The 24,824-nt window shown below is 37.9% G+C and overlaps 1 protein-coding gene across 8 annotated transcripts in view; it reads left to right on the top strand.

Annotated features, from left to right (window-relative positions):
- The window catches only part of LOC133519883 (E3 ubiquitin-protein ligase TRIP12), a 92,401-nt gene that overhangs the window by 38,165 nt on the left and 29,412 nt on the right, over positions 1–24,824 (top strand). For 2 of the 8 annotated variants that reach the window (XM_061854123.1, XM_061854072.1), the window contains exons 1-8: positions 2,325–2,477; positions 2,558–2,855; positions 15,875–16,746; positions 17,994–18,107; positions 18,353–18,444; positions 22,141–22,239; positions 22,934–23,039; positions 23,848–23,921. In XM_061854123.1, the coding sequence (XP_061710107.1) occupies positions 2,794–2,855; positions 15,875–16,746; positions 17,994–18,107; positions 18,353–18,444; positions 22,141–22,239; positions 22,934–23,039; positions 23,848–23,921 (1,419 nt within the window). In that variant the 5' untranslated portion in view covers positions 2,325–2,477; positions 2,558–2,793. Of the gene's footprint in view, positions 1–2,324; positions 2,478–2,557; positions 2,856–15,874; positions 16,747–17,993; positions 18,108–18,352; positions 18,445–21,782; positions 21,922–22,140; positions 22,240–22,933; positions 23,040–23,847; positions 23,922–24,824 lie in introns of those variants that run through there. The other 6 variants (XM_061854113.1, XM_061854105.1, XM_061854088.1 and 3 more) reach the window with 6 other exon arrangements.

Raw genomic sequence — 24,824 nt, 5'->3', positions numbered from 1 at the left:
CAAGGTAATTAACTACAAAATGTCTATTTTGAGAGTATTTACAGAAAATTATATAAAAACATAATTAGGGCCCTGGAAAAGCTTCGGTTCTGTTGTGTAGAGCTAGACAGAGCATATGTAGAAATAGTTATTTGTTTTACAAGGGGGCAAAGTTGTTGTTTAACCGCTTGTGCCAATATTGATACCCGAGCAAGCGAAATATTCCAAAATTGAACCACGAGCGTAGCGAGTGGTTCAAGAAGTGGAAATTTGAGCGTTGCGAGGGTTTCAATGCACGAGGGTTAAACAAACTTTGCCTTCTAGTGAAACACAAAAATTTTCACCACACCAACACGAGGGCGAGGGAAGTACTAACTATGAAATACCAAAAAAATCAAATGAAATCAAATCCAAGTGAACGTTATAAAAAAATAATCATTCAAAATCATAATTTAAAAGTAAATTCTACTAGCTAACATAAGGAAACAACTCAAAATTTGCATCTGATTACTTTGCCCGACATGTGGATAAAATGCAACTTTCTCAGTCTATTTTGAACAATCAAGAGGGCCTTTACCAGTTGGTGTGGTGAAAAATAAATCAGTCGGATTCAAATATCTTTGTTTTTAGGCTTCCGTACCAAAAAGGTAGAAAAGGAACCCTATGGTGCGACTCTTTCCGTCCGTCTGTCACATCGCTAAATATCTCGAAAACTACTTAAGCTGTCGATTTGGAATAGTCATCATCATCAACAACGCTAACCCAGACACGTTAAAATTATTATTTATTATATTTATTTTTATTAAATATGAAAAATGACCCATATAAAGTGGGAGCGAAATTTCCAAGTTACTAAGTTAAGAGTACTAGTTCTTACTAAGTTAAGAGAGGTATCAAATTGTACATTCCTAAACATTTTTTGTTACCTACTATTTTTTCACAATGGGAATTCCCCCCCCCCCCCCCCCCCTCCCCCATTTTATCTTGGAAGTTTACTTAAGAAAAACTATGAAATATTTAAATATTATTAACGTAATCCTAAATATTACAGAAACAGTATAATCACATTTATCTTCATGATAACTATTTCTAAAATTAACAATAAATATTTCCTATATAACCAACCTTTACGGATGTTTATAATATTTGAAATATCTATGAAATTACACTAAAGACACCTTTTTCAAATTAAAAAATAAAATGTTTAAATTTTTGGTTCACTTGATAAAGAATTGACCGTAGTTATGCAGAAAACAACCACCTCCTTTCTTTAATCAATCCAAAAGCGACCAAATCCTTTGAGTTACTAGTATACCTTAAGTCACTTTGACAAAAAATAAAAAGTTGGTCTTTTTCTACAGAAGTACGGTCAATTATCCTTGAAAACCCAATAGACCGCGAGCCAGGAGAAGATATCGTCAGGTCATCGCCTCCCAGCTGATAGTTTGTTAGATAATGGTTTAGATGCTGTCATGATTATAAAATAAAAAAAACAGTCAGCCGGTTCTATCGCGGTGAAAAGACCGTCAGTTGATGTCATGAACATGTAAAAAATAAGCGCCCTACCAGTTTATGTCCGCAAAGTATGTGTAATGTGTAAATTGCGTAACCGTTTATTTGGAACGCCTGATGGAATGCTACACGCAAGGTGTCATTTTTTTTATTACTATCATAAAAAGGTAAACCGCTTATTGTTTACATGTTCTCACCACCGCGATACAACCGGCTGACGATTTTTTACAGTAACAATAGCTTCTGAACTATCATCTGACAAAGTATCAATCGGTAGGCGATGACAAAAAAAAAACTGTGGCGGAGGAGCGGCAGCTCGTCCACGAGGGTTCATCATACATAGTTACACCATACACATCATACACCGTTAACCACGATACGAGTTTTCGCCCGGTAGGCGATTAGTCATGGAAATCAGAGGGCCTACCGCGAACCACGTTCGACGTGTCGCCTCCCTGTCACACTTAATTACGAATTTACAAGTGCGACAGAGAGGCAACAAACACCTCAGTTACGAAGTTAGGCCGGTTATTGCATTCCCTACGACTAACCGCATTTGTTAGAAAGACAGGCATATTTGTAGCGAACTTGTAGCTCTATAAAACGCGTCAATACATTTCACCGAACTCTTAATTATACAAGTAAAAATTACATCTAGAAAATAGTTGTAAAAAAAAAACTTAAAAAACTACACATTTTTTGCTTAAAAAATGCATAACAGTAAACATTACTCAAAAAATCAATATCTCAGTTTTAGTAGGTTTTGTTGCCTTAAATGGCAACACTGCCGTTTGACAGCTAGCCAGCTGTGTGGAATGTATTGGAAAAATATCTCGGAAAGTGTAGCGTAGCCGTCCTTGATGTGTCATCCATTATTACAATAATTTTTAACGAAACGTGTAGGTTTCACTAATCTACATTTAGTTGTAGTATTCGCTCTGATTGTTATTCTGCAGTGACGATTGGACACTGAGTGGAAGCTGTAGGTGGGCTCAGTGGCATGGTTGAAATGTTTATGTAACGTTGCATTGTTAGGCTTGCTGAGTGTGTTTTATCTTTGTTCCAGATTATTGTGTGAGAGTATCATTGAGTGTGAGTCAGCGTGGTACGGAACGCGTCGTAAGGTGTGATAGTACGCGTTTATGGTGCTAGGAACGGTCGCGTCAGTAGCTGCTGAAGGCACATCAGTGGATGCGGAAGCAGCGGAGTAGCGCTCGCTCGGGTATGGTGCCGGGCAGGTAGCGCGCGCGGGCGGCCTGCGCAGGCCCAGAACAGCAGCCGCGAGTTTCCCCAGCGTCGTCTATGGCCGAGCAACACATCTCACCGTCGTCGTCACACTCTGCACTCTCGAGAGAGTCCACAAGGTAAACAATATGTCTATACTTATCCAACATAAACCATAGTAATTATGCCTTTAATCTGAGGTAGTTATTAATAATTTGTTCCGAACCAATTATTGAACTCTCAGCCAAAGCACCGAATTTTCGGCAGCCGAATGTATGGTAAAACATACATACTATTTTGTGGCTCATCAGTAGTGTATGTAGTTATTAGACGACTGGTCTGGCCTAGTGGGTACTGACCCTGCCTATGAAGCAGATGGGCTCCTGGGTTCAAATCCTGGTAAGGGTACTTATTTGTGTGATGAGCACTAATATTTGTTCCTCTGTCAGGGGTGTTTTTGTATGTATTTAAGTATTTATATTATATAACAGTATTTATATTATGATTCAGGAGACGTGAGCAGGATCAAGCCTGCGTATTCAGTGAGTTATCAGTAACTGTTTCGTATCAGTATTTGTGAGATTAACGTTAAATTAATTTTCTTGTGTTCAAAAATTTTATTTTATTTTATTTACGACATTTATGGTCACCCTCTTTGTTTTATCCATAACAAGTGACAAATTGAATGTATTCGGAGTCTGGTTACTTTTGTAAAATCGTATCTCACTTAAGTGTGACATTTTATTCTCTTCATAATCAAAGTGCTGTCATAACGGTTTAAGAAGTTTTATCTTTATTAATTAACTGTTGTAGGGTGTCCATGATTGTAGATAATCAAATTTGTCCTTAAGAAAAGTTAGATAACAGAAGAAAGCGTGATTGTTTTACTTAAATATGACGGTGAACGATTCATGAACATTTACTGATTGTGTGGGCTTGGTCCTGCTCACGTCTTATGAATCACCCTGTATATTGTAGTCTGAGTACCCACAAACAACACAAGCCTTCTAGAGCTTACTGTGGGACTTAGTCAATCTGTGCAAGAATGTCCTATAATATTTATTTACTTAAATGTAGGCTATGATATATTATGGTTAAAATCATTTACAAGCAATACATTCTCAAAAAAACATCTTCATTTATAACAACTTCTTAAGAATACAGTTTTAACATTAAGTACAAAGGTTTGTGATACTATTTGACTAAGTAATTTTTCTTCATAAGTAAGTGTAATAGCTGTTAGCTAAAGTTGATACTTTTCAGCTGAATACCAAATATTTAGCAATGTGACCGAATAGCTCGAATATCAAATAGTTATTCATGGTTTTTCTAGTTTTTATGGCTGCTGGCACTGCCGGCCAAGTCTATGGGCCCCTCCTGCTTGGTTTCAACGGGTCTTTCCTTTGTCTTTGGGAAAGGCCTACTGGACCTGTCCCTTGGGTGTGGTGTGCAGGTGTGCAGTGGTGTGAAGAGGAGACCCATTCAATTTAATTATGTCAATATTAAGAGCTTAAAATATATAGTCTATATAAGGCCCAGTTTTTGTTCTGATATTGGCTTATAAATTTATGTAAAAATGGCTGCCATATACATCATTTCCATGAGACTAGGGAAGCTATCAAAGTAACATAATCAATCAACTAATCAAATCATTTCTTTCAGGCAACTAAGGCCCATAGATTAGACATAGATAGAATTAAAATCTTAAATACTTAATATAAATTTCGTGACACAGATTTCTGTTGCGGCGTTACATATTCTGGTGTTCACAAATAAGAATGAAATTATATGTGTCCTTATCCAATTGAATTTCACTATTATTGCTAATAAATATTATTAAGCAAAGCAAATCGGTGATACTGTAGTTCAGTTCACTGTTTTCTTTACAATAACGTATTGAATGATGTTATTATCAAATAAATATTTAGATCAATCTAGTAAAAAAATGTGAAATGAGAGATAAAAAATAATTCTAAAGCTTAAATAAATTAACCAATAATTACTTTTTATAAAGAAAATTTCATCAGAAATTTAATTACTATTGTCTATGTATCTATTTCATCATTATCTAACTATTAGTAACTCCATTAGCTCTTTCATTGTTAATTATCATGTCTCATTTCATAATTGTAGTCAAAAAAGGATAATTAGATATGAAAACCGTTTTTTTTTTTGTAATTGTAGGAAACAGGAAATTAAAGGCTTAATGTGAGCAATGGTTGGATGTTCCAGTCACCAGCCTATTTGTTCTTGAATAGTAAAATAATAATGGTTGTCATCTTAATGATATTCATATTACGGCATCTTGAAAATGGTCTATAGAACTGAGTACCTACATAGAAGGAGAAGTTTTAGTGTCATTCATCAAGAGGCTTATTTTTTTATGAGAAGGCTTTGGAGTTTCCATAACATGGTAAGATTACTAGTGAGAGTGAGCTATGGAGTCTATGTTAACGTTAAACTTCAACTATAAGTGCAAACGGAAAAAAAAACATTATCGAGAAATTACCAGACATTTAAGTAATTTATAAACAAAGCATAAATTTAACCATGTTACTTGTATGATTATGACAATGATAAATATAAATTGTATACACCGTGTCCAATAAGTTCGAATACAGTTATGATCCTTAATAAAATAAATTTACGCGTAGTTTATGTTATGAAAATTATATTAAATGAAAGCCACATTTATATACAATATTTACAACAAATGTTTTGGAATAACTCCACCTTTAACTTTTTTTACAAGTTTCAAACGTTTCTCAAAAGAGTCACAAGCGGCACGCACCGCATCCATCGGCATATCGTCCCATATTTGCATGATAACCTTTTTAAAATGGCTCAGGTTTGCGACTTTATAATTATTTAGTTTCGAGAGCATGTATGACCATACGAAATAATCTAGTACGTTTAAATCTGGAGAACTTGGTGGCCATTCAGTTTTCGGCAAAAAATCGGTCAAATTAGCCTTGCACCAAGCTTGAACAGCGTTTGCCGTATGCGACGGAGCTCCGTCTTGTTGGAAAACATAATAATCGTCTGCAAACATATTTTTTAAATTTGGGGCAACATTTTTCTCCAAAACCTCCGATTTATAGTATGCCGCATTGATTTTGACGCCTTTATCAATAAAAACTAGAGGCAGTTTGCCCCTCTTACAAAGAGCACCCCAAACCATCACTGATGGTGAGCTCTGGAACCTAGGCACATTCTTTTCATACTCTGGAATGTCTTCTATCCGTGCTGCCCACAACCGGTCGTTCTGGGCGTTATGAGGCTGCTCTAACACAAAGAGTTTCTCGTCTGAGAAAACAAATTCGTCACCTGCGTGCCAAGAAAGTATGGTGCTACATCTTTCTACTCTCTTTTTCTTGGTTGCATCTGAAATGCCATGTACTTTTCGTTTTTTATAAGCATGACATCCAAGATCTTTTTTCAATATATTATGTACAGATCCCCTGGAAATTTTCAGATCAGCAGCTAATTTTCTAATAGATCGGTGTTTTTTCCGCCGAATTCGCTCTCTTATAGCCTTTACCACTTTTTCAGTTCTAGCTGAGCGGGGCCGACCGGATCTTTTCCTGTCCTCTGTAGAAGAGATCTCTTTATACCTTTTTATAGTAGTATAAACCAGATTCCGTTTAATTCCATGCGGTTGTAACGCCTTGAATATAGCACATGGCCTGTCGCCTTTAAGGAATTTTCTAATAATTTCTTCACGAACGTACTTCATCGTGTATTCAAGCCAAACTAAAAATACGTGACTCATGAAATTATAGTACTATGTTTATGTCAATATACTTTTTAAATTAAAATAAGAATTTTATATCCAGCGATCCGTATGTCTATACAGCAAGTGCTAAAAGTTTGTATTCGAACCTATTGGACACGGTGTAATTAACGTTGTAAAAAAACAATTAGCATAAGTCTTAAATGAATAAATATTATCTTATCTTAATATCTAATGACAACACTATACACGGTGTTTTTATTGATTTCCGTTAACTGCGGCTTATGGCCAAGTACATTTTAGGAAACTAAATTGTGTAGTTGGTTTTACAATTTTGTTTTTTTTTTTTTACTTTCATACCAAATAATTAAATGTCGCATATAGTATAGCGTTGTAGCAAAGATAATTTGAAATAAAGCTGAATTGTCAAACAAAACTTGGTAGCCACAGTAATTTACAGCAATCTTTTGACACATGGTTAAAACTTTTAGATCACCATTTGACTTTGATCCTTTATTCTTTCACTGTTAAGTGTTAAATATCAAAAAGGTCACAATGTAGCACTCAATATTTTTTCTAATTAAAATTAAATCGAAATATACTACAGTAAACTAATTTTAAGTCATAAGCTTCGGAAGTATCTACACTATGAAGCCTGTATATCACTTATATTCATTAATTTAATGTAAAGTTATTGATTTAACTTAATATTTACGACACAATATAACTAATGTATACATAATATAGAACCGCACGTTTATGCACAAAACTTTTTAAAAATATACTTTAAATTGTATACACAATAGGCAACTTGACGAGACGGTTCTTAAGGCCCGTCCAGACGGGATGAACTAATTGACCAATCTGATCCGAAAAAAATTGGCGTCAATCTCATCTAGCGTCCACGCGTACACAATTTTAATTACCAATATTAGATTTATGATGACATTCAAGCGGTCAAATTAAAAAAAATGCGCCAAAACTCGCATACTAATGAGTTCTAGGAGACCGAAATGTCGAAATCAAAATTATACTCTGGCACACCCAAAATTTAAAAAATATAGGCTCGAAGAGTTGACTTCCCGTAGAAAATTTGCATTACTCGCCTTTTTCTACTAACAAGTTGGGTGTGCTTTGAGTATATATTCAATGTATTTATTTGAAAGATCTTTTAAAATGTAAATTTGTTAGGCTGATTAGCTTAGAAGTTGGCACTGTAGGGCGGGTCTTTGCTTGTTGGCGGGAATCTGAAAATGAAAAAAAGCGAAACATACAAAAAACCTGGATGGAATGGAGATTGGGAGGAGAGGAAAATAATGATTAAGAAGTTAACTGAAGTTTTACTGGTGATAGACATCTACAATAATACGTGCATCTACAAACCTATAGTCTGTTCCATAGAGTAAAGATATTATCAGAGGTAATTTGACTTATGACCAGGGCCCGCACTTTTCATGCCGTTGACGCAAAAATGACGTAATTTAACATACAGGGAGTTGTTTTACAATACTACAAATTTAGATAACTTACGTATTGACGGGTATCAAAATAAATACTTGTTACGAGAATAAAAGCTTGTTACGCTGTTAAAAATCAAAAATATGTATTATTTAATAAATTAATAATCTATTATTTATTTGTGTGACAATAAGATGAAAGTCAGTTAGACGTTTCTGTACTGATTGTCAAGTATATGTATAACTTACCTAAAGAGGTTGATAAATGTTTCATTGTTACGAAAATATTAATTGGAATCATACTCTATGTAGCGTGACGTCATTTTCTGTCAACGGCAAGAAAATTACCGGCCCTGCTCATTGCAATTAAATGTTAATTTAATAACGGAATAAAAAATATTTGGTTCAAATTTAAACTTCATGCATGGGGCTAATTATAAAGCGTATACGATCTTTTACATTTATAAAAAGCTTTTTTCATTCACTTAAATATAAAAACGAACTATAGTAGCGAATGTATTCACTCGTACTAATCACCAATCAACATGTAAACAGGCCCTAAATCAAGCTACACGCTTGTCGGTGCGTTATCAGGTAAAACTAATTATTGATTATCTTCAAAATGGAGTTTATTAGAATACAGGTATACTTGAGAAATTAAGCTCAGGAATACACCGTTTAAATTAACGGAGTTATTATACAAAAAAAAAACACGATGTTATTATAAAAAAAAAAAATTATGTTTTTATATGTTTTGGCTCGGCGTCGATTAGTGATGAATTGGAAAAAGTGCTTGTTGGAAAACAATATTTCCAAATTTTTACATAGCACAGTCGGAATAGAATAAACCTCGAAATCTCTTGGACAGTCCTGAAATTAGGTATGTATGTAAATTAAAGGCCCCTTATTCATGTCCATACCATTTCACATTTGGGGACCTCGAGGAATCGCAGCCATCTTGGAAAATGTGTACCATCCTGAATAAATTCGCGTTTTAATCTAAATCTACCTTATCTAGGAAAACATGGTGTAAAACAACAATAAAGCTTATTAAATTGTACACAAAAAAAGTCCGAGATATCTTTGCGAAAAAAATACATCTTGTTATAGAAAATACTTGCTGAATCTAGGTTTAGCGGTTATATACACTTCCAGGGGATATTATTTTACTAGGAAACTCGGAGTAATATTAATTCCACTTTTCTATAAATTTGTACATGACCTACCCCAATATGAACATTTTACTTGACTGCGACTTCACCATAAAGTAGCGTTATGGGTTTAAGTACTGATAATTCAGTACACCCTGTAGCTTAGGATACTGGCCGGATTTAAAAAAATGATATATCTTTATTTATAATATTATTGTGATTGCAAAAACAGGTTTTAGGTCTTAAATGGGGTTCAAATAATAGTGACAGTAATCAAATTTGACACATACAATCTCTGGGATCCATGTTAAAGTTCCTTAAAATTCGAGCTTTGGGGAGCACGAGGATCAGGCGCCATCATGAGAAGTATACGTCTTTTTTTCTATTTTTCTCAGGATCTATAAGTTTTATGTGAATATTGTGTATGGCGAAACGGAAGCTTATTCAATTCCACACAAAAATTATATATGATATTATGTCCCTAAAACAAGGGTCTTCAACACGCGGCCATCTGCGCCTGATTAGTAAAGAGACTAAAAGTATTTTTACCTGAGTTTTCGTTGAATAAAACTTAGTAGAAAATTACTTTCGACTTATGACCCATATTTCTAAAAAAAAGCTGCGTTTTAGGGACATAGTGTTACATATCGTTTTTGTGTGGAATTTAATAAGCTTCCGTTTTGCCATATACAATATTCACATAAAATCTGTTTATGCAATCACAATATTTAGCACAAAACATTTTTCTTCCGTTCATTTGAGTTAATTAGTATTGCATAGTACTCGTGTACCAATTACGGATCTACTGATGTCTGTTTTATTGAAATCTGCTCTATAATTTAGGCGCTAGAAGAAAAAATATGATTGAATATTTGGAGTCCTCTCAAGGCGGCCCTACTGATTTTACTTTAATAAAACAAGTGGCAAGTGTAAACAGGTCGTGAACCCTACTTTCTGTTAAGTCACAGTCGAGTATAATGTTGATATTGGGGTAGATCATGTACAAATGTATAGACAAAAGTGGAATTCATAGTCCTCCGAGTTTCCTATTAAGAGAATGTCTCCTGGAAGTGTATAAGCGCTAAACCTAGATTCAGCAAGTGTTTCTATAACAAGATGTAGTTTTTCCCCAAAGATATCTAGGACTTTTTTTTGTGTACAATTGAATAATGTTGTCTTTCACCATATTTTCCTAGATAACGTAGATTTTGAGTAAAACGCGAATTTCTCCATGATGGTACACCTTTTCCAAGATGACTGCGATTCCTCGAGGTCCCCAAATGTCAAATGGTGTGGACATGAAAAGGGGGCCTTTAATTTACATACATATCAAATTTCAGGACTGTTCCAGAGATTTCGAGGTTTGTTCTATTTCGATTGTGCTAACAACCGTCACGATGACAACGTACATGTACAGTCAGCATCAGCAGATGGAACAACACACCAAAAATATCTGCCACCATCGAAATTTTTTTCACATTGAGATATGTATATCTCAACAGTTCTCGTTCAAAAGTATCTGACACAGTCTGTTTTGACGTATTATAGAAACGTATCTATACACTATGTAAATCATTTATTAAGCTATTAGACGATGATAGATATATGGGACATGCGCTCGCATCGACGGCCGGACGCAACTGAGGCGCGCGCAGGCGGCGCGCACGTATTTATGCAGCGGTTGGAGCGAGATGGAAGACAGGGCGTGCTACTCTCGCAAGCGACATTCTCTGCGGTAGTCCTGAATTGCTGTATTTTCTACTACCCACTTCATGCAACCGGCGATTGTGAGCGGGATAGAAGATATGCCATCGCACTCTAGAGAGGTGCGATTTACGTAAAAGGGTAGATTAGATTCTGTAGTTCTAAGATACCTATCTTTCTATTTTTTCGTAGGTTTAGGAATAGTATATAAGACGAAGATACATTTCAATAAATGTTCATTATTTAACTGACTATACCGCTGTTTACACTTGACTCCTCCTGCCTGGACCCCCATAATTGGTGACCCCGACGTGATGTACAAGTACGCACAGTTCTTTCTGTCAACAACGAGTCATCGCTAGATATTCTCGCCGCCATGGCCGACAAGATGTTAGAGCACGCCGAGCCAGTCACCGTTGCTGCAGTCACACGAGCCACAGATTTTCAAGCCCCGCAAAGCAGCGAAAACACATTTTTTGAGAAGTTATCCCAGAAGCTCGACAATTTAACACTCGAAATTGCAGCCCTTCGGTCCGGCGGCCGGCAACGCTATCGCCGTCCCTTTCGCTCTCGAAGCCGTTACCGTTCGAGATCTATGTCGGCGCATGGAACTTCACGCGAGCCCGGTGATCCTGGATGGCTGTGCAGATATCACTTCAGATTCGGAGACAAAGCACGAAGATGTGAATCGCCGTGTAGCAAGAAGACTAGCTCATCGGAAAACTAATGCCTACACCGACTCTGGCGGGCCTCGGTGTACCTCCAGTCAGCAACCGCCTTTGTGTCATCGATCGCAACTCTCGAGAACGTTACCTCGTCGACACTGGCGCCGAAATATCAGTACTATCGTCGCATCACAAGAAGAACCAGTTATCAAGCACCTACAAGCTTTACGCCGCAAACGACACGCCGATTAAGACCTATGGAGAGAAAACAATCACTCTTAACTTGGGGCTACGGCGCGACTACCGTTGGACGTTTATCGTGGCTGCCATCAAGACCTCAATCCTCGGAGCTGATTTCCTTCGGCACTACAAGCTGCTACCTGACCTAGATCAAAAGAAGCTCATCGACAAAACCACTAAACTCCAAGTCAACGCATTAACAGTTCGAAGTACTCAAGAAACCGTCTATTTGATCAGCAGCAATCAAGCCTACTACGAGATTCTCAAACAGTATCCTAATGTACTACGACCAATGTCTTTGAAAACGCCGGCCAAGCATAACGTGCAGCATTTCATCGAGACTACGGGCCCCCCACTCTTCGCCAGGCCACGCCCACTGCCGCCCGACAAATATGCAGCGGCGAAGGCCGAATTCGAACGCTTGATGGAAATGGGCATCTGTCAACCCTCAAACAGCCCCTGGGCAAGTCCGCTGCACGTTGTCAAGAAAAAAGATGGTTCTCTACGTGTCTGCGGCGATTATAGACGTCTGAACGCCGTAACACAACCCGATCGCTATCCTTTACCTCGAATTCAAGATTTTACGTACCAGTTGCACAACAAGAAGATTTTTTCAAAATTAGACCTGAAGATGGCGTATTTTTGGATCCCCATGAACAAAGAAGACGCGCAGAAAACTTCAATAATCACACCGTTCGGGTTGTTCCAGTTTAACTCAATGACGTTCGGGCTCCGCAACTCAAGCCAAACATTCCAACGATTCATGCACGACGTTCTACGAGGCATAGATGGCTGTTTCTGTTACGTCGATGATCTTCTCCTGTCCTCTGAAAATGAAGAAGAACACAAAACACTGCTTCGACAAGTCCTGGAACGCCTAGATAAATACGGCGTAACTCTCAATGTCGATAAATGCGAGTTCGGACGAAGAAAAATCAACTTCCTTGGCTATGAAGTATCACCCGACGGCATCAGTCCCACTCAAGAGCGGATCGAAGCAATATCGAATTACCCAAAGCCGAAGACAGTCTGTGAGCTGAGAAGATTTCTAGGCATGTTAAATTCTTACCGTGACTGCCTACCACATCAAGCGGAACTTCAGTCTCAACTCAACAAGTATCTGCACAACTCCAAGAAAAATGACAAGACTCCTATCGAATGGAACACCGAGTCAGATGAAGCTTTCAAGAAATGCCGCCAAAGCATATTGGAAGCAACTACGCTATCGTATCCAGTTCACGGCGCTCCTCTATGTATCATGAGTGATGCATCAGACCACAGCGTAGGAGGATTGGTCCAACAGAAAGTTGATAATGTTTGGAAACCGCTGGCATTTTTCTCGAAGGCACTGAGTCCGACGCAACGCCGCTACAGTGTGTATGATCGCGAACTCCTAGCGATTTACATGGCTGTAAAGCACTTCAGACGACTTATAGAAGGCAATGACGTCATCGTCTACACGGACCACAGACCACTTACGCACGCACTTACGCGAGCACCGAGCAGCAGCGACACTCCGAGACGCGAGCGCCAACTGCACTTCATTAGCCAATTTTGTTCGAGCATCCAGTATATCCCAGGCGACAAAAACAACATCGCTGACGCCTTATCAAGAATCGAAGAAATACAATGTCCGTCCGCAATAGATTTCGACAAATTAGCCACCGACCAGCGCACCGATGAAGAACTAACAAAATTGAAAACTCAAGAAAATCTGAATTTCACTGAAGTCACACTACCAGCCATCAATCGACCAATCACGTGTGAGCTCTCAACTGGCACACCGCGACCGTACCTACCTATCGCTTATCGTTATGCGGCCTACAAAGCGCAACACGATATAAGCCACTCAGGTGTACGCGCAACGAGGAGACTTATGGCATCTAAGTTCTTTTGGCCAGCAATGAACAGAGACGTCGCACTTTGGACTCGAGCATGCATTGGATGTCAACGAGCTAAAATACATCGTCACGTGATTCCACCTATCGGAGAGTTCCCGCCATCTCAGCGTTTCGAGCATCTGCATATCGATATCGTGGGACCCCTAAGAATATCAAATGATTATCGATATTGCGTCACAATGATCGACCGCTGCACGAAGTGGCCCGAGGCAATACCAGTACGCGACATAACAGCTGAAGTTGTCGCTAAAGTCCTGTACGAGCACTGGATTACGAGATTTGGATGCCCGCTACGCATCACGTCAGATCAAGGTCGTACCTTCGAGTCAAACCTTTTCAACGCTCTCCTGAAGAAGCTTGGGACCGCAAGAATACGTACCACTGCCTACCACCCTCAGGCGAATTCTCAAGTGGAGAGGCTACACCGCACTTTGAAAGCCGCTCTTATGGCAAGGGGCGAAAGTTCAAGATGGTCCGAAGAGCTGCCTACAGTTTTATTTGGATTACGAGCCGCATTACGCAGCGATAACAACCTAAGTCCTGCATTGATGACGTATGGATCCCCACTACGCATGCCAGCTGATTTCTTCGTACCTACAAAGTCGACGATTGAAGATGCAGAGTTTGTACGACGTTTGTCAGAGATAATGTCATCACTTGTTCCTGTAACCCGGACGCACGCCACGCAATGGAGACCTTTCGTGCATAAGGACCTTGCGTCGTGCACTCACGTATTCGTGCGTAATGACACCGTACGACCCCCGCTCACACCACCATATGATGGCCCGTTCGAAGTCCTCAAACGCTACGACAAGTATTTCAAGATACAAATGCCACAACGAACTACTGTCGTCACTATAGAGCGTCTGAAGCCAGCCTACATCTACAATGAAGACGTCACAAGCGACAGCCAGACTCCTGCATCTAGCCCAAACACTCAGACGTATGTGACGAGATCGGGCAGAGTCACGAAACGTGTTCGCTTCGCTTGAGAGGGAGTGCTATGGGACATGCGCTCGCATCGACGGCCGGACGCAACTGAGGCGCGCGCAGGCGGCGCGCACGTATTTATGCAGCGGTTGGAGCGAGATGGAAGACAGGGCGTGCTACTCTCGCAAGCGACATTCTCTGCGGTAGTCCTGAATTGCTGTATTTTCTACTACCCACTTCATGCAACCGGCGATTGTGAGCGGGATAGAAGATATGCCATCGCACTCTAGAGAGGTGCGATTTACGTAAAAGGGTAGATTAGATTCTGTAGTTCTAAGATACCTATCTTTCTATTTTTTCGTAGGTTTAGGAATAGTATATAAGACGAAGATACATTTCAATAAATGTTCATTATTTAACTGACTATACCGCTGTTTACACTTGACTCCTCCTGCCTGGACCCCCATAGATACTTTTGATGCATAGTCTGATAAATGTATCAGACTATGCGTCAAAAGTAATGGCTTTTGATGCTGATTTACTATGTCAAGATTATTAAAAACTCATTCCTGTAAATCGGCATGTTCATATGAATATTGAACACTAGGTAAAGTCAAATCAAGATAAGGTGGCAGCTATTTTGACAACCCAGACGGTGCACGGGTTATTATAAACGTCAAATGTCTATCAAATTATGACGTCTACTTGACATTGCACCATCTGGGCTATCAAAATCGCTGCCAACTTATCTTGGTCTGACTCTACCTACCTCATTATTTGAAATAAAGGAAACATTTAAAACGTCTCTGCCTTGGATGACACTCGAAGTCGCTCCACCTGACCTGTACAGCTACCACCAGTTTAACATTGACATATTCGCTAGCGTGTGCGTAACTTACTTCATATTCATCTCGCTCGTACTCACATATTAGTGTGAACCAGATGTATAGAAAGTAAGTTACGTAGACGTTAGCGAATAAGTCAGTTTGACACTGCTAAGGCATTCGTTGTAAGGCTACTGGGCTACCGCGAATTACGCGTCAGTCTTACTTTATTAGGTTTTTTTTTTCTAACATTGTGGTTTTCTTAGCAGCTTAGAGGATTTAACAACTGATGATGATGATGATCATGTAAATTGCCAAAAACTATCCTACGCCCTGCCCCGGTCCTAAAACTATCTCAATACTAATATTTTCATCTTCATTTCATCTCTATCGGTTCAGCGGTATAAGCGTGAAGAGGTAATAGAAAAGAGAATCACAGAGTTAATTCTTTACTATATATTATACTATTATATTAGTAGAGAGAATACTTAAATTGCACTAGAGATAAGGATACGTATATTCCGTCATAAATGACACAAGTGTTACATGTTCAGGTCTTCTCAAAGCAGGGTGGTGGGCGGTCGGTCGTTGCGTCTAGAGCGTCGGGCCCAAAGACGCAGCGTGACGTCGCCCCTGCCGCGCCCTCCTAGCCGACACTCGTCCGGCCGCGCTTCCCACGCCGACTCCCAGGTCCGCGGCGAGCTGCGCCGGAGCTCCCGGCTGGTCAGCGCTCTTCCGAGGTCTGACTACTCCCTCACTGAGCGCTGGTCCTACGGGACTGACATTTACGAGACACGATACAACACATCCGACTTTAGAGCCGGAGAGGATACCGGCAAGCCATCCACCAGCGGCCATAACAAACGCTTCAGACCGTCTTCACATGAGAGAAAGAAGCAGAAGACCCACTCGGGACTAAGTAACAGTGCTTCTGAAGAGTGTATCGCACATTGTACTCGCTCACGGACTGGCGTGAAGCCGAGCGACAGTGTATGTGCGCAGGCGACGAACAGTTTGAAACCATTATTGGTGACTCAAATCCCATTGAATCAGAATTCTACTGGTTATTCCACTGAGGCCAATGCCCAGCCTCCTGTAAACAATCCAGACAGTGGCTTGTTGCCATTAGACGAGAGAGACTTTGCATATTCCCCATTTAGCTCTTCCACTGTTACTGATATACTAGACTCGGATTATTCAGTTTATAGTCCAAAAGCGAGCCGTAGCAAAGGAAAGAAAAGGAAGAGGTCTTCCTCGAGTAAGAAGAGTAGTAGTCTACTGACCTCTAAACGGACTAAGACTGGCAATCAATCTACGGACGCTGCCGAGGAATCTAAATACACTGATAGAGAGGGATACTTGTTAAGGAAGTCAGCCGGCCGATATTCCTTGAGACATACTTATCCCCGCCCAACCGATCAACTAGGTAATTATGCAATAACTATCTCCTTTTTTAATTAATGTTATTATGAAATTCTATATGTGATATAATAGTACATTATGATACAAGTGTGCTAAGTTGGTCATTACAGACGAGGCGATATTGTGCGCGCGAGCTGTAATCGAGCGCGCAATAAGAAAGCTGACGTGTGTAATGACCAATGCACACGCGTTTCATACGACGTTTTTCAACACACTTGCGAGGAAAAAACAAAACTTATAAATTAGTTTTTTTTTGTCAAAACAGTAAATGTACAATTTTAAAAATAGTTGCTTAAAGTTTTAACATCGAATAATTGCACCAAAGCGTGCTGGGCTTGTTGGCACTTATTCGCCAGTTCATTGAAGTAAGCTACCAACAGGTTTTTCAAGAAAGACTGGGCGTTTTTGCTGATTTTCCATTGTATAAAAGTTTCATATGCCGCTAATTATTTTTCACCCGATTTTGATGGTAAAAGGCTATCGTTCTCGGCCTCTCAGTATTACTGGCAGCGTCAATTTTATGTGTTCTTCATTTTGAAAATGACATTCTCGTCAATATATAAACTAAAAACATGCAAAACTACTCCAATTTTATGACAAATACGGAATATGGCGGGAGCGTTATTTTTTTTTTACGCATGATTCCAATGTGCACGCAAGGCAAAGGCGCAAACGAAATCGACAAACACCCAATTAAAAAAAATTAAAAAAGCTAATATTTTTGGTATTTCTATTCGACGGATGAAGATCAAATCGATATCATTAATAATCGATATCGTTTATTCATTAATGTAATTTACGAGATAATTTGTAATATATAAATTATGTTTAGTGTGATAAAACCTCTTTGAAGTAACATTTGAAACCTAATAGTTGGTTAAAAAAAATTTATTTCCCTACCAAATTAAGAAGGCTCTGTTTCCATGCATATTATTAGCAACCAGTTTCGTTCTTAACTCTGTCTGATAATATAATGAAAAAGCACGAGTGTTATAATATGTTGAAAAAGCACGCGTGTTTAATATCTAGTTATGAGCCAAAAATCGGTGGAATATAAACGTCGTTTTGTGCAAGTGTGTTGAAAATTATTTTCTCTGTTAAGTAAGGGTACTGAACATACACATTTATATATAGATCGTGTCATACACGACGGCGCGTGCCATGACTCGTATTGTCATGTTATTAAAGGTTAGATTTGACAATCTGCGCGTCATCGTAGATGACACGAACTATACATGTGATTTATTGTAGCGCCGCCACCGAGGGCTACCAGCACAGTTACGTTGTGCAAAGTAACTGAGCGAAAAAGCGCGACAGACACTCGCGAGCCACCTCAGACACCTCCACTCCCAGCTGATTTTCAAGGTATTTATTATATTCTACAAAATTTGTGTATCATAGTAGAAATTATTTATTATTATTTAAAAATAAGTGTTCCGTGAACAAAGTTTTGTACGAAACACTAAAATCAACAAATCTTCACCACAATCAAAATATTATTATATAATGCTTTTTTGTTTTGTTCAGTATAGTTAAACAAAAGAAAATCAACTTTACACATCAATGTTTGGTGTCAACATTTATGAAAACCCTTTTGATTCGATCCACAGAAGCAAGCACATCAAAAATACGCAGCTCTGATAGCAAGCTTCTTATTGTTCCTCGCGATCTTCCGTATCTGCGTCAGACTAACGCCCGAAGGGTAAGTGTTTCTTTTCATATACCTATAACTGAAACCGGGCGTGTGATGCGGATTGCTGGAAGTCATATGTAACGAGAACAGTATTGTGTGTGTAACGGAGATAAATGGCCAAGAGCATGTCGGGCCATCCTCAGTATAGGGCTTCGTAGTTACCATTCTGTCAGAACAGGTCAAACGAGGGCTATTAATTAGTAAGTATCGTGTACATTACAAGCATAAGGGAGACCTTCGCAGCGCTTTGTATGTTTTTATACTGAGAAGATTTTTGCAATAACCCAAAAACGGCTAGTTTTCATTGAACGTATTTACTAAGCTTCTGTTTCTCGATTTTTTTCATAATTTTTGGACCCATTGTTTATAAGTTAGAAGAGGGGGGGGGGGGGGGCTATTTTATTCTATTGGAGGGATATTTCCTAAAATATTAACTTTACAAAAAAATGGTCTAAAGAAAGACTCTTATTCGTTTTAAAAGACCTATCCAACGAAACCCTACACTTTTGGATCAAAGCAAAAAAAACATTTTGTATGGGAGGTACAGTCAGCATCAAAAGTAGCGGATCAGACATCGCTTCAAAAGTCATTTTGTAACAGCTTAACAATAAGTGACAGTTCTATATGTAGAACAATTTAGACTGTAAAAGATATACTTTAGGACATGAATTTTAGAGATTTATATACATTTAGAAAATTTATCCGGAATATCAGATACATTTGGCGCGTTGTTTCTTCCGCTACTTTTGATGCTGACTGTACCATAGCAGTTTATTTTAAGTTTTTATTTTACCGTTCTGTTACCATGCATGATTTATGCGTTCGTGTCAAATTGCAGCTTTCTAGCACTAACGATCACGGAGCAAAGCCGAGGACGTACGGACAGACAGACATGGCAAAACTATAAGGGTTTCTAGGTGACTACGAAACACTATCAAGAACCGATTTCTTTACACTCTCTCCTGCCTTGATATTTTGTAGTCATGGTTATAAGGAAAACAATGGAGGTGAGGGGCGGCAGTTTTTCGCGTCTAGGGTCTACCACTTAAACTTATTAGCTACTATCTATATATATATATTGTAATGCAAGAATGACCACCATAAAATATTAAATTTTTGCATTTTTTCTTATGCAGTAATTTCTAGGACTATGAAGTGGCAATGGGGCTTGAAGTATCTATACTTCGAACCGGGTTTTTAGGGTTCCGTAGTCAAATGCCAAAAAACGGTACCCTTTTAGATTCGTCATGTCCGTCTGTCTGTCCGAATATGTCACAGCCACTTTTTTCCGAAACTATAAGAACTATAGTGTTCAAACTTGGTAAGTAGATGTATTCTATGAACCGCATTAAGATTTTCACACAAAAATAGAAAATTAACAATAAATTTTAGGGGTTCCCCATACTTAGAACTGAAACTCAAAAATTTTTTTTCATCAAACCCATACGTGTGGGGATAGATACCTCACACGTATGGGTTTGATGAAAAATAGGTCGGATAGGTCCTTAAAAATGATATTCAGGTTTCTAATATATTTTTTTCTAAACTGAATAGTAACTTCCCCCCCCTCTGTAACTTCTAAAATAACAATGATAAAACTAAAAAATATATATGATATACATTACTATGCAAACCTCCACCGAAAATTGGTTTGAACGAGATCTAGTTAGTAGTTTTTTTTAATACGTCATAAATGGTACGGAACCCTTCATGGGCGAGTCCGACTCGCACTTGGCCGCTTTTTTAAAATCGGTTTTGATAGAGATAATGACAATTATTGTGAAAATTCGTTTGTATAATAAATAACCCAATAACTCAGTGAAAAACGCCTTTATGACTGCGACAACGACAACCTACCTACTAACAGATATTAAAGTTTTAAAGGAAACTCGCAAAATTTATCTGTAAATAATAAAAAACTATTACTTATTCGTTGTAATGTTTTTTTGCCAAGATGTAAAAATAAATAACGTGTCGTGTGCAGAAAACATACATTTTTTTGTCGAATTTGATCAAAAGTCAAATTTTTTTTTTGCTTCTTATGACCTCAGGAATACGTGGTTAAAGTCACGTGGGTTACTCGTTCCCACAGTGTATACAAAATTTAGTAAATTATGTTACATTGTATTTCTTTATTTAAAAGATATAAATATACAATATTTTCTGTGTGATTACTTCAGGTGAGATTTTTTTCTGTTTTCATAGTTTTAAGAGCCAGATTTTCAGTAGTCGAGTTTTAGTTTTTGAACATATTTTTTTGTATTTTACTACTTTTACCTAACTTTGTCTAGGCAGTTCATAAGTTATGTCATAAAGGTTTTGACTGATAATGTGTAATACCTACAAAGTTTTTGAAAAAAATTCGCGACTTTATTTACTACTTGTTTACTTTGGGATTGTCGTTAGACGCGAATACGCGGCTGAATTGTGAAGAAATATACTTCACAAAAGGTCCCATAAATAAAATAGGTACAATTGTTTCTTGGTATGAACCTACTTTATTAGAATGCTATTTTATCACCAGTATTTAGTTCTTCGACAAGTCTATACTTCAGCTAATACCCTTCATACTTAGGGTACTTTTCAGTAACACGCTTATTTTTGACTGCCATTCAACGAGTAGGTTTGGTAAAACATGTACAGTTGCAATTTTGGCAGTCCAATACACATGATTTATATATCTAATGAAAGATAAAATACCCAACATTTGTTTTATGTACGATTCAACCATGTAAAAAAGAAAAATAAATAAATAGGGATCAAAATCACCTTGAAGAGGCCGCGCATTTTTTGCATGATTTTTTATACATTTGCGTTTACTTGTAAAGCATGCTGTGTACACTTGTTTTGGATCTCATGCTAGTTTTTAAGCCATCATATGCAATTATATGTTTTCACTATATTGTACGATAGTCTGTTTCTTGTACCTAATAAAGTAAAATAATAAATAGAATATAGGCTAACCTAACTTCTTTCGAATATTACATAGAATAATGCAAAACTGTACCTATAACTTTTTTATCAGTAAAAAACATTGTGACTGAACTTATGACTTGTCTAAGTGATGTTGGTCATAAATTGTGGCGGCAAACACATACGCTACGCCGCTGGTCATTGTTCTATATTTCATATAGATTGCGTAGTGGCTAATCGTTTTGAGCTCGAAAAAAGAACCTGATATTACTAAGCAGTCAACTATTTACCCTATTATAATGATCTATTTTAGGTGTCTAGGTGTCTATAATGATGTAATGATACAAATTATATTTTGAATGGTGAAGGTACAATAAATTAACAACTGTTTCACAAGTACCCGCACTAGTTCCTTAAATATAATGCCAGTGAGTGATATTTAAAAGTACTGGTTGAGTGTCTTGGCCAAATTTAATTTTCCAGTGAAGTTAGATCGTTTATCGTGGTAGTACAACATATGTCCCTTGCAGTTTATGTTTCGCACGCAAAAACAAAACAAAATGATTAACTGAGGTAATGTGTGAAAGCGTTATAGAGAATAATTTCAAGAATGATGTCTCTCATATATGTTATTTTGTTCTGTTTTATTGCTGTGGTGATCGCGTGGATTTCACGTCAAAAGTGCCGAGATATTACTCCAGATAGAAGCACGGACGAGAAGGTCACCTGCAATACATTTTGATACATGAACTGGTTCGTTGTTTGTTATTGACGTGTTGTATTGTTCGGCAGAGCATCGCAGCTGCAACGGGCGCTACCCTGGGTGCGTGTTTGACGAAGAGGAGCACCACTTCTCAGCATCACAGGCAGGACACATCTTCCAAGAGACAGGTAAATTGATCTATGTATTTCTACATTTTCCACTAATTATGGTTCAATATCAGAGTGAAATATTTATACAAGTTTTTACATTACAGTTACGGCTGAAAATATCGATACGAACAATGTCTCAAAAATGTGGCTGAAAATATCGATACGAACAATGTCTCAAAAATATGTATACACGTCCCTATTGCCCATATATTGACTATACATATTTTTGGCACTTTATCGTTCGTATCAGTATTTTCAGACGTGACCGTACATATGATGCTCCTTTATAGCACTAGTGCGCTAATTAGCATATTAAGTGACTATGACGAAAATTTAAAGGGCTATATGTACTGTAAAACGTTGTACGACACATGTGCGAATAGGTAATACGCAACTCGTGTCGATTTAACCCCCTCCCGATTCACTATTGATATCACACTGATACGAATGCACAGTAATTGTGGTGTCAGTTTGTATCTCGTATACATACGCAATCATCATGTTTAAGATTCTATAGGTACTTCACTAACTATTTTTGCGCTATCCAAAAATTAAAAATAGATATTTCTTAACAGACAATTTTTGGAGGTAACTATTCAGAATGTTTAAACATTTTTTTTACATGTGGGTAGGTACTAAGCAGGTCCGTTTGTTGACGAACGTTTAAGATAATGTTTTATATATGGGGCGTAATTGAATCTTTGTTTCTTAGGTGCCGGGAAGCGAGGGCGCGGGCGGCAGCGCGGAGGGCAGCAGGCGGGCGCGGGCTCGCGACATGCCACAGCCGCAGCCGGCGTCCACGCGACGAGACAAGCGAGGTACGCCACGACATTGCTACATCGTTGTTCGTTTGACCGGGGTTCATAGATCAATATACCACGCCTAACGTGTATTTGATAAACTAAACGAAAGACAGTTATCATGAATTGATTGGTATGATATAATCAGAGACTAGAGTGGCATTTTTGAACTGTCATAGGGAGTTCTCATTTATCGACTTCCGATACACAAATGTCGATACAATGTAAAACACAAAATATTAAAAAGTTATAATAGTTAATGGGTATTGGACTGTAAAAGGAGTAATTTAAGCAGATAATATGAAATAAAAGGAACAACGAATGGAATATTTGTAAGCACTGAAACTGACTTTAACATGAAATTGGGAAAAACAACACGGATCTGAAGTAAAAATGTGAAACTATTAACTATAAAATTTTCGTTATTTTTATTGCACATCCCCTATTTCACATTTGCAATTACTCAAACGTGTGGTTGAGTTCGCTATTTAATAATATCACTTATTATTTATTTACCTCTGCTTACTTTTAAATTGTTTTTAATTTTTTATGTTGTATTCTATATTGTATCGATATAGGTATATCGAAAGTTGATAAATGAGAAGTCCCTAATAACAATTCAAACTGCCGTGAGAATTCCGGCCTTTAAAAAGTTTACCTGATATTAAATTAGCTCGACTATACCACTGCTTGTGATCCGCTTTTATCAAGGTATCGCGTGTGATTATATGTCGAAAATAATTTTACTTTAGAGTTGACTGGAAGTAAACAAGTCAAAATAATTGCTTTACATCACCTTATGTAATCTTTTAATATTTGCTTACAGGGAAAAGCAGTCTGGGTTCCTGCGCGAGTACCGGTGGTGCGTCGAGCCGCTCCCACCCGCAGCCCTTAACCACGGTAAGCTATGTTCGCCACCGATCAGCTTAGTACGTCGGCGTTGGACAAGCCCCTGCAACACATAAACAGTATTTGTTACCTATTGTATATATAACCTACAAGTATTGTTAACATTATGACAGTAAACTGGCACATCATGCAGTGAGTAACGATTTTGTTTAAAGGAAGCAAATAGGCTAGTTGACATTTTTTTATTAATTGTATCAATGGCTCCAATTTGTTTTGAGGATCAAATGTCTATATGGGATCCATTCCATTGCATTACAGCAAAACGAAAATTACAAATGATAGTCAAAGTCTCACAATCGTGCATTACTGACAAAACGTTCGGAACATCATTTTTAAGAAAAAAAAAACGACTTCATTGAGGGAGACCGGGGGAAAGAAAGATGATTGTTGATTTCGGGTTTCATACAATGAAATTTGAAAAGACAGCTACCTACGCCTAATTATGTAGAAAAAAAGGTAAAATGCTTTTTTTTTCACTGCACCCACCTTGACACATTTCAGATTTGCCCTATGGTTGACTGGTAAGATACCCGCAATAGGGTATTCGATTGTATTTAAAATAAATTATTTCATTAGGAGATAATCATTAGGAAAACAAAGATATCAATTATTTTTAAAAACAAGTTCTATATAATAAATAGGATAGAAATATAAAAAAGTAGGTGAGTTGACCGTGACGTCATTGTGTAATGTTTTATATGAATTTGTTCATATGCTTGATTTGTTAATGAAAATACTAAGATCACTATATACATGACTTTAACATTTGAGGAGTTGCCTCGATTCCTCATGAACTCCATCGTCAGAACTCGAACTTGACAAAAAATGTCTTGAAAATCTAATTTGCTTAACAAACACAGCGAAGAGGACAAATCGCCAAACGTGAACTATGCG

Source organism: Cydia pomonella, chromosome 1 (assembly GCF_033807575.1).
Source record: "Cydia pomonella isolate Wapato2018A chromosome 1, ilCydPomo1, whole genome shotgun sequence".
Taxonomy (NCBI): Eukaryota; Metazoa; Arthropoda; class Insecta; order Lepidoptera; family Tortricidae; genus Cydia; species Cydia pomonella.
This window is presented reverse-complemented; position numbering and strand designations above follow the sequence as displayed.